This window comes from Cladophialophora bantiana, assembly GCF_000835475.1.
Source record: "Cladophialophora bantiana CBS 173.52 unplaced genomic scaffold supercont1.9, whole genome shotgun sequence".
Classification (NCBI taxonomy): domain Eukaryota; kingdom Fungi; phylum Ascomycota; class Eurotiomycetes; order Chaetothyriales; family Herpotrichiellaceae; genus Cladophialophora; species Cladophialophora bantiana.
In genome coordinates, this window is record NW_015971583.1 from 378,175 (window position 1) to 391,792 (window position 13,618).

The 13,618-nt window shown below is 52.7% G+C and overlaps 7 protein-coding genes across 7 annotated transcripts; 3 read left to right on the top strand and 4 right to left on the bottom strand.

The window, feature by feature from the left end:
- Positions 1–2,042: 2,042 nt before the first annotated feature.
- On the bottom strand, positions 2,043–2,522 carry Z519_06431 (uncharacterized protein; the record flags this gene model as incomplete). The annotated part of the gene is made up of 1 exon (XM_016764171.1): positions 2,043–2,522. One exon carries the CDS (start codon positions 2,520–2,522, stop codon positions 2,043–2,045), a length of 480 nt encoding a protein of 159 aa, XP_016619253.1.
- Positions 2,523–3,656: 1,134 nt separating this feature from the next.
- On the top strand, positions 3,657–3,926 carry Z519_06432 (ribosomal protein L30; the record flags this gene model as incomplete). The annotated part of the gene is made up of 1 exon (XM_016764172.1): positions 3,657–3,926. The coding sequence occupies one exon, from the start codon at positions 3,657–3,659 to the stop codon at positions 3,924–3,926; it is 270 nt and encodes an 89-aa protein (XP_016619254.1).
- A 1,010-nt stretch (positions 3,927–4,936) lies between these two features.
- Z519_06433 (iron donor protein CyaY) lies at positions 4,937–5,744 on the top strand (the record flags this gene model as incomplete). The annotated part of the gene is made up of 2 exons (XM_016764173.1): positions 4,937–5,290; positions 5,424–5,744. The coding sequence occupies 2 exons, from the start codon at positions 4,937–4,939 to the stop codon at positions 5,742–5,744; spliced, it is 675 nt and encodes a 224-aa protein (XP_016619255.1).
- A 409-nt stretch (positions 5,745–6,153) lies between these two features.
- Z519_06434 (uncharacterized protein) lies at positions 6,154–7,182 on the bottom strand (the record flags this gene model as incomplete). The annotated part of the gene is made up of 2 exons (XM_016764174.1): positions 6,154–6,711; positions 6,829–7,182. 2 exons carry the CDS (start codon positions 7,180–7,182, stop codon positions 6,154–6,156), a joined length of 912 nt encoding a protein of 303 aa, XP_016619256.1.
- Positions 7,183–7,919: 737 nt separating this feature from the next.
- Positions 7,920–8,726, bottom strand: Z519_06435 (uncharacterized protein; the record flags this gene model as incomplete). Its single annotated transcript, XM_016764175.1, has 2 exons — positions 7,920–8,315; positions 8,391–8,726. 2 exons carry the CDS (start codon positions 8,724–8,726, stop codon positions 7,920–7,922), a joined length of 732 nt encoding a protein of 243 aa, XP_016619257.1.
- A 960-nt stretch (positions 8,727–9,686) lies between these two features.
- Z519_06436 (uncharacterized protein) lies at positions 9,687–10,490 on the bottom strand (the record flags this gene model as incomplete). The annotated part of the gene is made up of 3 exons (XM_016764176.1): positions 9,687–9,932; positions 9,994–10,087; positions 10,153–10,490. The coding sequence occupies 3 exons, from the start codon at positions 10,488–10,490 to the stop codon at positions 9,687–9,689; spliced, it is 678 nt and encodes a 225-aa protein (XP_016619258.1).
- A 1,630-nt stretch (positions 10,491–12,120) lies between these two features.
- Z519_06437 (uncharacterized protein) lies at positions 12,121–13,067 on the top strand (the record flags this gene model as incomplete). Its single annotated transcript, XM_016764177.1, has 2 exons — positions 12,121–12,256; positions 12,334–13,067. The coding sequence occupies 2 exons, from the start codon at positions 12,121–12,123 to the stop codon at positions 13,065–13,067; spliced, it is 870 nt and encodes a 289-aa protein (XP_016619259.1).
- Between the last annotated feature and the right edge of the window lie 551 nt (positions 13,068–13,618).

The following is a 13,618-nucleotide window of genomic DNA, read 5'->3' on the forward strand; positions in this document are numbered from 1 at the left end:
AGCTCGTTGAAATACCGGGAAGTTCTGGAGATTCTACCTTGTCTCCTGTCCCATCTAGATCTCTCAGTTATCAGTGACTTATACTAGCCAAAACAGGAGAGCGTTAAAAGAGAGGACATATCCGCCAGATGTTGGAGTACGAGCATGCCGACAGTAGACGTGTGGTCCCATCCCTTCAGTTTGCGGGATGAAATGGCCCTATTCTATGGGATGGGATTAAGGACAGGTGGAGACCCAGAGAGATATCCGTAACCTGACAGTGAAGGAGATGAGCTGTCGAGAATTTCAATGAGTTCTTCGGGTCGAAATACCTGTCGCAAGCAACTTGCCACCATGTTCATGCATCTGAGATATATCAGCCTTGCCTGGCAGCGTCTAATAAGGCTTGGCCACTGCAATGATGGGCAGCGCTTATTTTGAAAGAGGCAGAGTCGACGTCTTCCCAATCGTAAAGGAAGATTGCTTCACATGTTTTGCGTAGGTACTGAGAGACGACGCTCGTTGCTATGAGGAAGAGTTAGCTCTCATTTAGCCTCAAGCGACCCCATTCAGAGAACAAGATGGACGTTCGAGAAACTATCAGTGCTTCTCCCTTGTTCTCATTCTTGGGAACTCCATGCTCCCTTCTCATCTGTCACCCCGCTCTTCTGTCACCCCGGGCTGTGGTTTGCAAGAGCTCACTTCTCTTTCGCGACGCTGCGCGGACCTCAACCTGAATCCCGTTCCAAATCTATCTGCGGTATACCGCCTTGCGCTCCCTGTCTCGTTCTCTTTGCCACTCACAGTATCATGTTGATATCCCTGTCGCACGTGGTCGACCACGGTCACAATCCTTCGTCACATAATACGTCTTCTGGAACTTGACCGCATGGATTCGCCGGTTTTTTCTAGCTATCCTCCCTAAGGCAGCCCGTTCTACGCGATTCTATCACACGCTTAGGGAGCAAACGGTTCACACAAAGCTGGACGCTGCAGAAACTGCTCGCATCGAAATTAGCCGAATTCTTCTGCGTGAAGAGGAGCGTCTGGGTGATCGAAATCTACTGGACCAAGTCATTCACCAAATTATTACGAGTATCCAGGTTTCGGCTTTACTGGGTACGCCTTTATCAAATTTCAGCAATGATGAGAAGAGGCGGTGGGTAGCCGGACGTCATACTAGAAAGAGGGAAGATAGAGCGTTCTATCTACTTGGGAATCTTGGCGCTTCTCTGTACCTCAACTACGATGAGAGACATTTTGCGTTATCTCGGCTCGAATAGGACATTACTAGGTTTACCAGAAGTAGCTATTCTATTCACTACGACATATATACTACCCATGAGGCCTTAACCCCATATGGCATGCACCCTTTTGGCCAGACGTCGAGATTTACCAGCTTAAAGCAAGAGATTTGCTGGGGTGTACGGTCACTCTTCGAAACAAATGGTTGCCGAATCATGTCCGTCGTTGGCTTCTGAGGTATAGGTAAGAGTCGATTTACACTGGAGGTTGCATCTGGCGAGTTTCACATGTCAACTATCTGCCTGAAACGCCAAATGGGACTATCCGTATCACTACTTGTAATACAAGTGTCGCGTCTTTTCCAGCCGTAAAAGAGGCAATCCCCCTAAAACCCCTACTTGAGGATAAAGCTCTCGAGATGTTCGTAGAGAGGTGAGAAGTAACCAAGCCGGCAGGAGACCGAAGAGAAGTGTTGTCGTTGGTGCAAGTATTGACTTCTCTACCGCTTACTATTGTTCAGGCAGCTTCATTCACCAACGTAACTCGACAAGCGGAGAAGAGTCACCTTGAGCTCCTAAAAGAATCCGAGTCAGATGTTATTCAGCTTCTCAGTGAGGATTTTGGAGATCAGATGCGTTATCCGGATGCCAAGAATCCCATGGCCTCGACGTGGTTGCTATCATTCGAGCGTAATATCCGTTGGGGCCATCCGCTTGCGGCGAGCTTCTTGTAATATCCTACATAGCTCAGCTCAAGCTCTAGTCGCTCTCGCAACTTCTCAACTTCTCGACATCGAACCGCAGCATTCAGTCGTAGTCCTATTCATCCGTCTGTCGACAAACACCTTTCTTACAGCCTTCGCAGAATTCTCTCTTGTGTGGCATGCCTCGTTTAGAAGCGTGATATTGCCGCTCGAGTTGAACGCCAGCCCACCTCTGGATTCTGTATGCGACTCGGTCGACATATGATTTCTTATCCAGAATCAGAGTGCCTAGCTTGTTGCAGGTTTTGCAACGTTGATTGAACACTTCAGCATTGTACCCATTCTCGGCGTAACCCCTTATAAGTATAGCCACCTTCTTGCTGCTCCAGCCGTTGCCACATGCATTATTGTTGCAGCTGAACCTCCCCATGACGTGAGTCGCGTATATGTTGTTGGTGCCCTCGTCGCTGTTGCGTTGGCAAAACCATGTGGAGGCTATGCTGTGGGAGACTGCGTTCGCGACGTCTTCATGGAGCGCCGGAAACATGAAAGACGTCCTTGTCTTGCCCTTCGGTCTGGAAAACTTCTTCGCCATTTGCAATACTGCAGCGACCTCGTCTGGACTAGATGCAGTGAGGAGGAGTCTGCGGGGTCTAGCGCCATATGGCGAAATTATATAGTCTTGGTCATAAGGTGAGAGCTCTAAGTCAATAGTAACGTCTCTGGCTGGTCAACGTCTGGCTCTTCACTGGTCAATATAACGACATGGTGCATTTCGCGAGCAGTCAAACTGCAGCCTGCGCTGCAGCGATCACTATCCCTACCAATTGCAAGGCGTCACGTCTGCTGTAGGTCTGAGGTGCGACACTGTCAAGCGCCTCGAGAAACGTTTCCTTGGAGGACTCTCATCAACCAGCGCTGCCATCCATGATGGCCGAACGTGGCGCATTTTGATTCGCGCTGCGCCATGCACGGTGTTATGTCAAGGGGTGAACATGCATAATCCACGAGAAAAGTCTTTAGAGCAAGGCAACTCCTGCAGAATGATCTCACTGACCTTGCTCCAATAAAGATACTATGGTCTAAACTGCTCTGTTTAATTTGACGGCGGGCAACTGCAACACCAGAAGGAATCGGACAATAAGGTCTTCAACGAGCTGATATCAATGATCCCCCCCATATCTCCTCCAAGCCGATTATCCTGGGTCAGATAGCTTCGATGACATGGCTAGGTTCCGTGGTCAGGTCTTGGCAGTCAAGACCACATAACGGTAGATTCAGCAAGCGCCTATGGACAGAGCAAGGAAAGGTTTCCAGTATGCAAGACTGTATTTTGGTTAATGGCTGTGGAAGAAAGTGGTACGGAACAGAGAAGTATACGAGGTATTATTAGCGCGAAGGTAAGAGGAAGGTTGAGTGTTGGTAAAAGCGGCAAGACCATGGAGAGTTGCACGTGAGCTTCGAGCCGGTTTTACTCATGTTTTCGTGCCAAGACAGGGCTGCATCTTCGATTGACTCCGCTTTCACGATTTCAATTCACCTTCTCAGGTTGTTGGTTCGAAGGATGACAACTCGGCTTCAGTCCACCGATACAGTTTAAATCCTAACCACTCTGCTCTCCAACTTACCTAAGAAACATCTCCTGCACCGAGGATATCCAAACCCCCAATCCTCTCGTCGACCTGCAAGCTTAGGTGCTCGGCTTCACATTCCTCCCTTTCCGTTAACCATGTCCTACTTCCGCATCACCTTGATCAGGTCTGCCATCGGCCTCCCAGCAAAATCAGGCAACGTGCTCAAAGCGCTCGGCCTTCGCAAACGCATGGCAACCGTATTCCATCCCGTCACCCCTGCAATCGCCGGCCAAATCATGAAAGTGAAGGAGCTGGTTGCCGTCTCGGAAGTGGATGAACCTTTGACAAAACAAGAAATACACCGGGAACGAGTACCGGATCCAGGCTTCTACATTGAATCAAAAGCGCAGGATCTTAGCAAATAGGAGGACTTGGGGAGTGATTGAGAGACATTTGTACGGTGTTTGACAAGAACGAGATCTACCGCCCTGACACGCGAGGAAAACAAACTGCCCTACCATTTCGCGCCATTCTGGACGGTGGAGGGCGGTTGCCGCTTTCGTCAACTATAACGAGACAAACTGAGTCACTGCTTTGCTACAAGCCGCAGCAATGGATCCAGCTGATTGTGAGACCTGACGAATATGACTTTACACCTGTCGGCGTAGGAAGTCGCTTCGCTGTCGGCCAGTGTTTCATTATGGCGGAGGGTAGGCCCGGACTATAGGAGGGATATAAGGTGGGAACTAGAGCGGACCGGATCTGGGATCCTCGTCGAGAATATATCGGCACTACATCGAACGTTAGTCTATGGGTCGGGTCTAAGAGAAGTTGGGATCTGGCCTGAGAACTGCCAAGCCAAGAGTTGAAGCGAAATCGGCGGAGTCAAGAAGTTGTTGGTAGGGTACAGAGACCTTAGCAGAGAATTGACTCAAGAGTCGTAACGAAAGGGAATTTATACCAGGTCTGTAGTGGATTTATGGAGGTCTTCTCATGAGCATTGCTCCCAATCGCGACATTGGATGGTACCTTTGGTCAGAATGGTCGACAGATGATCATTAAAGGGCTGTAACAGTAGTTCTTCAGATAGTCACCTGCGTACATATATATCCATGATTTACGAGGTATTCTCTGTAGAGTCCAGTTTGAAATGCCCGAACTCGCTGAGTACCTGGTACTCTGGAGCTGAGATGTTCCACCAATCATGAAGCTCCCAGCTTGGAGTCTGCCGAACCGCAAGACGCTGTCGTCATTCGTCATTCGCTGCTCCAGACCTTCACTCCAACTCAGTCAATGGCCGAGTGCTCGTTAATACACTTGACCTTGCTGGAAACGCCGTTCTCTCCTATTTAAACACCTCGGCGTGTGGCAGGGCCTTTTTGCCTACGACCTTCTACTAAAAGGAACAGTCGCAGACTGTAAACCACTGGCAGCCATGAAAGCAACCGGTCGTATCCTGCGTGCCACGCGACCGAGCATCCTCCTTCGCCGACAACGTCCCTCTCCTGCTCAACGTGTCGCCATTCCTGCTTCGACACCTCTCTTCCCTATTTTTCGTCAAGGAGCTCCTTTCTCCACCGCCTTCACAAGATCCTTGAAGGGCCTGCAACCAGACAGTAGCAACCCGGATCCGCCCAACACCGAGCCTTCGCAAAGCAACTCATCGGGCGCTGCCCAAATCTCAGACCCCGAGTATCATGAGATCGCTGACCAATATCTGAATACCTTGGTGTTGGCCATGGAAGAACTCGCTGAGCGAAGTTCGGAGGGCGTCGAGGCGGAATTCTCGGTACGCACACTATTACCACTGAAAACTCCCTCTCACTTGTCCTTTTGAACCCATCAACTTTGACTCTATTCACCTCCACCCCCGCATTTGGGACAGGATACTAACTAGCTACTCCCCTTGTCGTAATCTCCAGGCCGGCGTGCTCACAATCACCCACCCGAAGCACGGTACCTACGTGATCAACAAACAACCGCCGAACAAACAGATCTGGCTCTCCTCCCCGATCTCCGGCCCCAAGCGCTACGACTGGGTCGTCTCGGGCGACTCGCAGCATGAGAAAGCCGACTCGACTGTCGACCTCGGAGACGACGGGCAGAGCGGCGGCAGGTGGATCTACCTGAGGGATCGGAGCAGTCTAAGCGACTTACTCAGGAAGGAGTTGGGCGTCGAGATTACGCACGGAGGCGATGGAGAGGGTGACGATACCGAGGGCAGAGTGAATAGTGCACCATAGGGTGGTAGCATGATGGGATGGTGAGAGACAAGTGAGACGAAGAGAAGATATGAAGTGGTTTGGATTTCCCAGTGCATCCGATGTCGAAGAAAGTGTAGCGAGCACTTTCGCGCAGCCTTGATGAGAGCTCCTTATGTGTCGGGCCCCAGGGAGGGCTATTCTACATCCAGCTCCAAGCGTGCTAGCAGGGGCCATGATGGATTATAATGACAACAACATGGGACAAATAAATGGCACTTTTAGCTGCTGGTGGCGGTATGATGTCGGTGATGTCCCGACTCAAGATAGGACGTCTCCAACACAAATTCAATGTCTCCTTGCCGTTCATTCAGGCATCTTTCCGCCCACGCCATTACATCACCCGTCTCTGTTTTTTCTCTTTCTCCATCCTTCTCTGTATGTTCCTCACTCACTTCCTCTTCCGCGCGCTCCCACCGCCGCCGGCCCTGGGCTGCGCCGCCGGAGCTGCGGGCGCAACTCTGGGCGCGGCCGGTTGCTGGGCGTCGCCCGCGGCGGGAACGCCCCGACCAGCACCCATCCTCCGGCTCATGATCTGGCGCGAGATGAAGCTGATGCCCAGCATCATCATCCACGACGGCATGGTTCCCAGCGCCCACATAAAGTACCCGAACGGCTGCAGCACGCCGGTCTTGGCGAGCAAGCCGTCGATCGGGTGCAACACGCCCGTGTACTCGGGGTACTCTTGGTATCGCGACTTGGAGGCGCGTGGCAGGCTGGTGATGTCGGCCACGGTGGTGGTGGAAGTGTTGAGCGGGATGATGTGCAGAGGTGTCTTCGCGCCCGCCGAGGCCGCGGACTGCTTGGGCAGTAAGAAGTGGTAAATCACAGGCACGCCAGACGCCCACGCCGTGCATAGCACCTCATCCTTTTCGCAGTCCAGCAGGCCGAGTATAAGTGGAGGGGAGCCTGCGGGCCGGGGCAGCGCAGCTAGCAAGGGGACGGATTCCTAGGGAGCGGAAGAGTCAATAATCAATCACAAGGATGTCTCCTTATTTTCCTTTTGCCATTTCCTTTCTTTCTTTTTCTTGAATTTTGGTTTTGATTTGTGAGGCAGTGTACATACATTCCACACGGCATCCACGGGCCCACACCTGCCAAAGCAAGTCTTGTTGCCGCCTGTCAAATAGACCAACCATTCCTCCTCGGTATCGGGCTTGGGCGACAGTTTGCGCTGCCAATTGCGGATGTTGATTTTCTCGACCTTGTTCTCGGCGACCCTAGCTGCGCCCGCCGCGAGCGGATGGGGAGGCACAGGGACCGAGGCGGAGGGAGCACCACCACCGCTAGCACTACCACCGACGCCGCTGGGGATGAATGACTTCACCTTATCGAACCAGCCCGCGGCCTTGTCTTTCAAGGGCACCTGGTCTGCCTGGACCAGCAGCGGGAGCAGTAGAAGGAGGGAGGCGAAGTGCATGGTGGGTTTTCGGCGTGGGTATGCGAGGCGATTGACGATGTTGGCGTTGTTGGTGCTGCTGCCAACACTAGTGGACTTTGGAGAAGCAAGCAGGAAACGAGCAACGACGAGGAGGACGGGAGGGACAAGGAAAAAGGAATGGAATTGTGCAGAACCACAAAAACCCCGACAAGAGACGAAAACAGGCCCAACTCAAGTCTGGATGATGACGAAAATCAGGGAGGAAAAATGTGAAAAATGGGAACAGTTGCACGAGTAAGTAGGTACAGAAAGTAAGTAGGCACAGTAGCACCAAGTACTCGGTCCGTACCTGTGTAGGTGGTTGGGTAAGTAAGTAAGTGTGGTAGTGCATTTCGGCACTCGAGCGAGCGTGGGCGGATTGCGAGTTCTAGTCGGTCATTTTCGTTTAGCTGATAGTTGCCCCTCAACAACAGACTCCTGGATACAGTAGTAACCTAAGTGGCTGATGAGAGAGTTTTTTTCTCCCAGGTGCGATTCAGCCGAATTGGAGCCCCCGCAAAGGGCGCCACGAGGCAGCGCCGCCATTCTCCACGTGCTGGCTTGGTGGTCTAATTGCAGGCTTGTGAAACCAAAAAAAGGGGTTGCGGAGGTGATCTGGGAGGAGAGGGTAACGTACGAGTAGATACCACATCCGGCTTTCTTTTATGGGCGTCTGGGATGTGGACTTGGATTATGTTTATGTACCCCCAATACTGCAGACAATGATCTGATCACGATCACGCGGCCTTCTGACCAGCCATTTGCTTCAAGAACTCGTCCCAGTCTCCCACCTTAACCTCCCACTGCCAGTCCGGTTTGTCCTCCTGGGACAGATCGAACAGGGCCCGCGCAATATTGTTGGCATTGATGACGGGATCTTCGTCTCTGACCAGCCCGCCAATGTTGACGCCGGCAACATGCACCCCCTTGGTTTCCACCATCTGTTTCAGGCTCAGCATCAGGTTGTACTGTGCCGCCTTCTGCATCGAGAGCGAGGCGAAGTCGGCCAGCGGACGGTCCCACAGACCACTGTTGGTGAACAAGAATGACGGATGAGTCCCTGGTCGCTCGGCGGCGGCAGTCAAATGTGGCAACGCCCATGATGCTGCCACGAAAAGACCAATATTCATGCTCTGTGCCAGAGACGTCAGCGAACAGCCTGGAAGCATTGCTAAGCCCCCATCCCACATCCGGTCGGGGTTTCTCACCTTGAAGTCTTCCAACACCAAATCCGGACTGGTCCCGCCGATCTTGGACGGTGCAACTCTTGCGGCGTTGAAATATACCACTTCCGGCGGCCCTAGATCTGCGCGGACTTGGGCGAGGGCTAATGCAAGGGCGTTATGATCTCCAACGTCGACAGGATATGCCTTGACCCTGACACGCGGGTTTGCTGTCTGCACTCTGATGACATCCTGGCCTAGACGCTCGACATTCCGAGAGAGCAACGCGACGTCGAAGCCCATGGAGGCGAACAGTGCTCCAGTCGAAGCTCCTATGCCGGGTCCACTCCCCAGGATGACAATGAGCTTGCTGTCCGACATGGTTCCTCAATGGTGATGTATGATGCGTCAGACGAATGCGAACACCGAATTTGGAGGGCCACAGAGGTGCTCTTATATCGGAACTCCAAGGCAAATGTTTATTCAAGTTGAGGTTTAAGTTTATCCTATACCCCTACCCGAAAGTGGTGTGATTTTCCCATGACCGAGATAAAAGTTGTACCTAGGCTTGAGTTTCGCCTTGGAGAGGGGCATGAAGGAAGAGCCCTTTTTATGTGACTTCTCACCTTCCATGGCTCCAGGTTAGCTCTGGCCGGGCTGTGCTACGTTGCAGACTGAACGCGAAAGGGCGGAGCGAAAGCAGAAAAGCAGAGCGTTGCCACTGTGCGTTGGACACAAAATATGCAGCGATGACAAGCTCCGAGTCACCTGATATGGCCTAGGCAACGACAGTACTGTCCTCGTACCTTCCGCAGCCCACGATCCTATACATATCATCAGGCGGGTCAATGCAACGTTATTCAACCCAGCTTCCTGGCGCTTCTCTGGAAACCTAAAGCGGGTAACACCAAGCAAACTTTAAAGTCTGAACCTTGCCCCGAGCGGTAAATGTCAGTACTACGAGTACAGGGGGCTCTGGAAACGGAAAAACTCTGACGAGGCTGACAGACGCCAATGCGGTCATACTCCTGTGTGCCCAGCCAGGAGATTATGGCGGATCATCAAGCTCCTGTACATAAGCGACACATCTGGGGCCATCGGGGCTGGAACAGTGTGTGATATGTCCAAGGCACACTGTGCTGCCTGTGTTGGTAAGGTCCCGTGGCTGACTAAGGAATATCTTACGAAAGGCCCTCGAGCTTCATGATCCGTTGACTGAGGCACTTCCGCGGACTACGAAATTAGACTTGAGAGATGAGCAGGAGTTTTAGCATTGTCATTCTTCATGAGGCCTCCAGGCCAGGCAATGAAGGCAGTAATCCTCCCTCCCAAGTAGTCGCTTCAGTTGTCACTCCAAACTTGTCCCCAGATCTCGCGGCCTTCGTTGAAGATCTTCGTGAGATCTTTCTGGAGATCTTCTTTGTCCTTGTTCCCCAGGTACTCAGCTACGTCCGCATCGAAATTCCTGCTCAGAACCTCCGCACTCTGCTCAGCTGTGATTCTGGCGTCGTCCCCCAGAAAGCGATGCAACCCGCGCTTGATTCCAGCGAATACCCGGTTCCCCACTGGATCGGCTTGATTTATGTCCTGAAAATCCTTTCAGAATTTCGTCCGACAAAACCGTGAAGGGTGGGTATATATGTATTACCTTGTATGGGCAGTCGGCCTTGAGGGTTGCGCGGTAGACATACTCATAGGTCAAACCCCACATTGACAAGATCAGACCATTGAGCCTATTTCTCCTAAGCAGCCCAAGGCGTTAGGCGTCACGTATAGATTCTCAATTGTATATAGCACATGGACATACCAGTTGTGCATGACTTCCCTCTCGACCGCTAATGCGCTGTTCTGGCGGTCAAGCCTGTTATTCTCCTCTTCAAGTCTCACCTTGTCGGATGTCATCGCTGCGTTCCGCTTCGTACGGTCTAAAGCTTGTTGTAACCTCTCCAGAGACTGAGAACCATCCCTTGATCTGTTTCGGAGTTCAGCAATGGTGTTTTGCTGGCCTTCGATCTGTTGCTGCAAACACCGGATTTGTTTCTCATCGTTATCGAGAAGGATCCGCTTGTCAAGCTCAATTTGGGTGATCCGGACCTGTATTTTAGCTTCCTTGTGGCCACGTCGTCTTTCCAACCCGAAAACCATTTTGCTCGACTGTTTTGGGCCCTGACGTTGGGAGAGCGGTTGTTATACTCAATAAGATCACGGTTTTGAGAGATTGAAGGATAGTCAGCTAGTGTGGGACTGGGAGCTGGCTTGGGACAAAGTTTCGAGCTAACTTGTGTTTGCAGTCCACATCGCAGCACAATTGATATGTCAATGTGCCGCGATGCACATGGTCAGAACAGGAACAGCCGGACCATCAGTGTCTTTAAATACACACTCTGCACGTCTGTATCTCTTCCTGTGAGAACTCGCTTGGCCATCGCGGACAGGGGTTTGAATATTTGGACGGGCCTTCGTTCCAACCAGTTCCTGCTGAGAGCCGCTCCGGACATGGGATGGGTGCCCATGACGCAAAGTAGAGGAGGCCGCTAGTCGAGCTGTCAGTAGGGCTTCGTCGGGCGCATGAGTTGCATGGAGTACACAACATCAGGCTGTTCAGTTCGCCCAGATGCCATCCCCTTGCTAGCTCCTACGCCGACTCTTCCCCAGGTTCGTGGGGAGGTTCGTGGTATGGTGGGATCACCTCCTGCCCGAGCTTCGCATGCTGGGATCTAGGTCATGTGCAGTGACGAGATAGGCCGGTTCCCCAAGAGCCGTCACCTTCCGTCGCAGTTTCTGCAGGTGGCTTGTCCACGAATCCTTCGTTGGCCTGCTCGTGAGCCTCAGATGCGTTGTTGAACCCACCGTGACAAAGCTTTTCCACCATGTTCCATTTCTCTCTGCCTCTCGCCAGGGCATCAGCAAACTCCTTCTCGGACTTTTTTGGAGCGCACAATACGAGTGCCGCAAGGTCGATTGGTCACAGATGTCCACGTATTTGCAGTTTGCATTCAAGGTGCAGCTGCACAATTTAGGCCAAACTCAGTGCGGGAAGCACGTTGCAGATCCAGATGCGAGAACTCCCGGCTTTGTATTTGGAAAGGCAGAAAAAGAGAAGACAGGAATACGAGGACAGAGAACGTCCCAGAAACAGCACACCAGAAACACAAAGACCTGACTGCTTACCCAGCACTTCGGAGGAGCACATGCAGGGATTGTTAAAATACCATGGGTCATGTGCACAAGTGAGAGGTGCAAAAGATGCGGTCTTCGCAAACTCGTAGTGCCATTGAGGCCACAGGAGATGCAGAGAGAGGGAAAGAGGTTAGAGGCAGACTGCGTCTGCTCAGAAATCTCCAACGGTTAACCTCGTCCTTCTGGGCCTTGGCATGGCACCGTCCTGGCGGCCTTGTGGCATGGCGCCCCTCATTCCACTGGGTGCAGTGGCTACACTGGCGACGGGACTTGTACCCCACGTTTTCAGCCACCGACTGCACTGCACAGAATGAAGTCTGAATTTCGTGGGGTCTCCGCAGAAACGAACCAACAGACCACCCAGGCACTTTCTCCAGCAGGCCACCTGACACCTGACACCTCACACCGATCCGACCTCCTCCCTTCCCTTACTCAATCCATCACTGTAGCACAGCCGTCAACCACCAACCCTCGACAAAGCCCAGCGAATTCCCCAGCCACTCCAAACAAACAACCTACCGTCCTTCATTTGCTTTGGACACTCTCTCCCTCTCCCCTTCCTCCTTCCTACATACACCCATCCAGAGCCGGCAAGATGAGTGCGATTCAAGACACCGAGACCAACGAGCCCATCCAGGTCCTCATCACCATGCACGACAACATGGACCTTCTTGACTTTGCCGGCCCGCTTGAAGTTCTCACCCATGCTCAATACAACGCCAACGACCCAGGTAAAATGCTTTTCCCTTTTCCCCCCAAAGCCCCGCATCACACGACACCGAGCAGCCTGACACGCGAGCACTGCCAGAAAGCAAAGCCTTCGACGTCACCTTCGCCGCGGCCCAGGAAAACGTCCTGACCGCCCAGGGCGTCACATTGACCGCACACATCTCCTTTAAAGAAGCGCACAAACGCCTCAAGGAATTCGATGTCCTCGTCGTTCCCGGCGGCAAGGACAACTGCATGCAGGTACTCAAGGCCCAAGCGGAGCCCACGCAGATCATCAAGGCCTTCGCCGACGCCCAGACCGCCGACCCGGGGAGAGAGCGCACCGTGCTGGCTGTGGACACGGCAGCGCTGTTCCTGGCGAGCCAGGGCCTCTTGCAGGGCCTGGCGGCGACCACACACCCGGACTTCTACATCAAGCTTGAGAAGGAGTGCCAGGACGCCGCGGCGCGCGAAATGGGCGAACGCACTGACGTCATGGAGGAGCGCTACGTGGTCAACAACGCCCGCTTCGACCTGGGCGAGAACCTCGACGAAAACCCCTACGTGTTCAAGAAGAACCGCAAGGGCAGCACTGCGCGCAAGGGTTCCCTGGCCAGGCGCGAGAGTAACTTGAAGCACGAGAATCTGGTGCGCAGGCAGAGCATGAAGCTGGGCGGCATGCGTGTCATCACCAGCGGCGGCACCATTAGCGGCATCGATGCGAGCCTGTACCTCGTCAGTGCCCTCGTGAGCCACGAGACCGCGCAGGAGGTGGCCCGGGTCATGGGCTACGAATGGGTCAAGGGCGTTGTCGTGGACGCTATTGATGTCTAGATTCCATAGAATTGTTTGCCAAAAGAAACACCAAAACCCCAATTCAGACCGACGGGATGGCGACGACGCACGAATCTCGCGAGACACGGGAAACCTTGCTGGGAGCCCTACTGGCCTATGGGGTCAAAGAGAGCAAGAACGAGACTGTGACGATGATAAAAAGGATAAAATGTAACCGATGCTTAGGATAGAACCTCTGTCTTTTTCGACAAACCGGAATTGCTCTATGGCACAAGCAAACTGGACTTCCCCCCTCCTGATTGAATAGATGACTTGAAAAGAGACTTTTTGATGAATTAATAACGGATTCTTCTCCACAGGGCCATGTTCAACTGCCTTGTCTACCTCACCAAATGTGATGGGAGAAGCGGAACCTTTGTTTCTTGATCGCGAATCCATTGAGTCTTTGGTGCCCGTTATAGACTCAAAAGTCTAAATGGCCTACTATGGCTAAAGTCAAGGTTGGTCGCGGCGGCTATCTTCAATCACATTGGGTGCCTGGCGTCCCCGTCTCTTGGATATCATTCAATTCATTAACACATCTCAAGTCT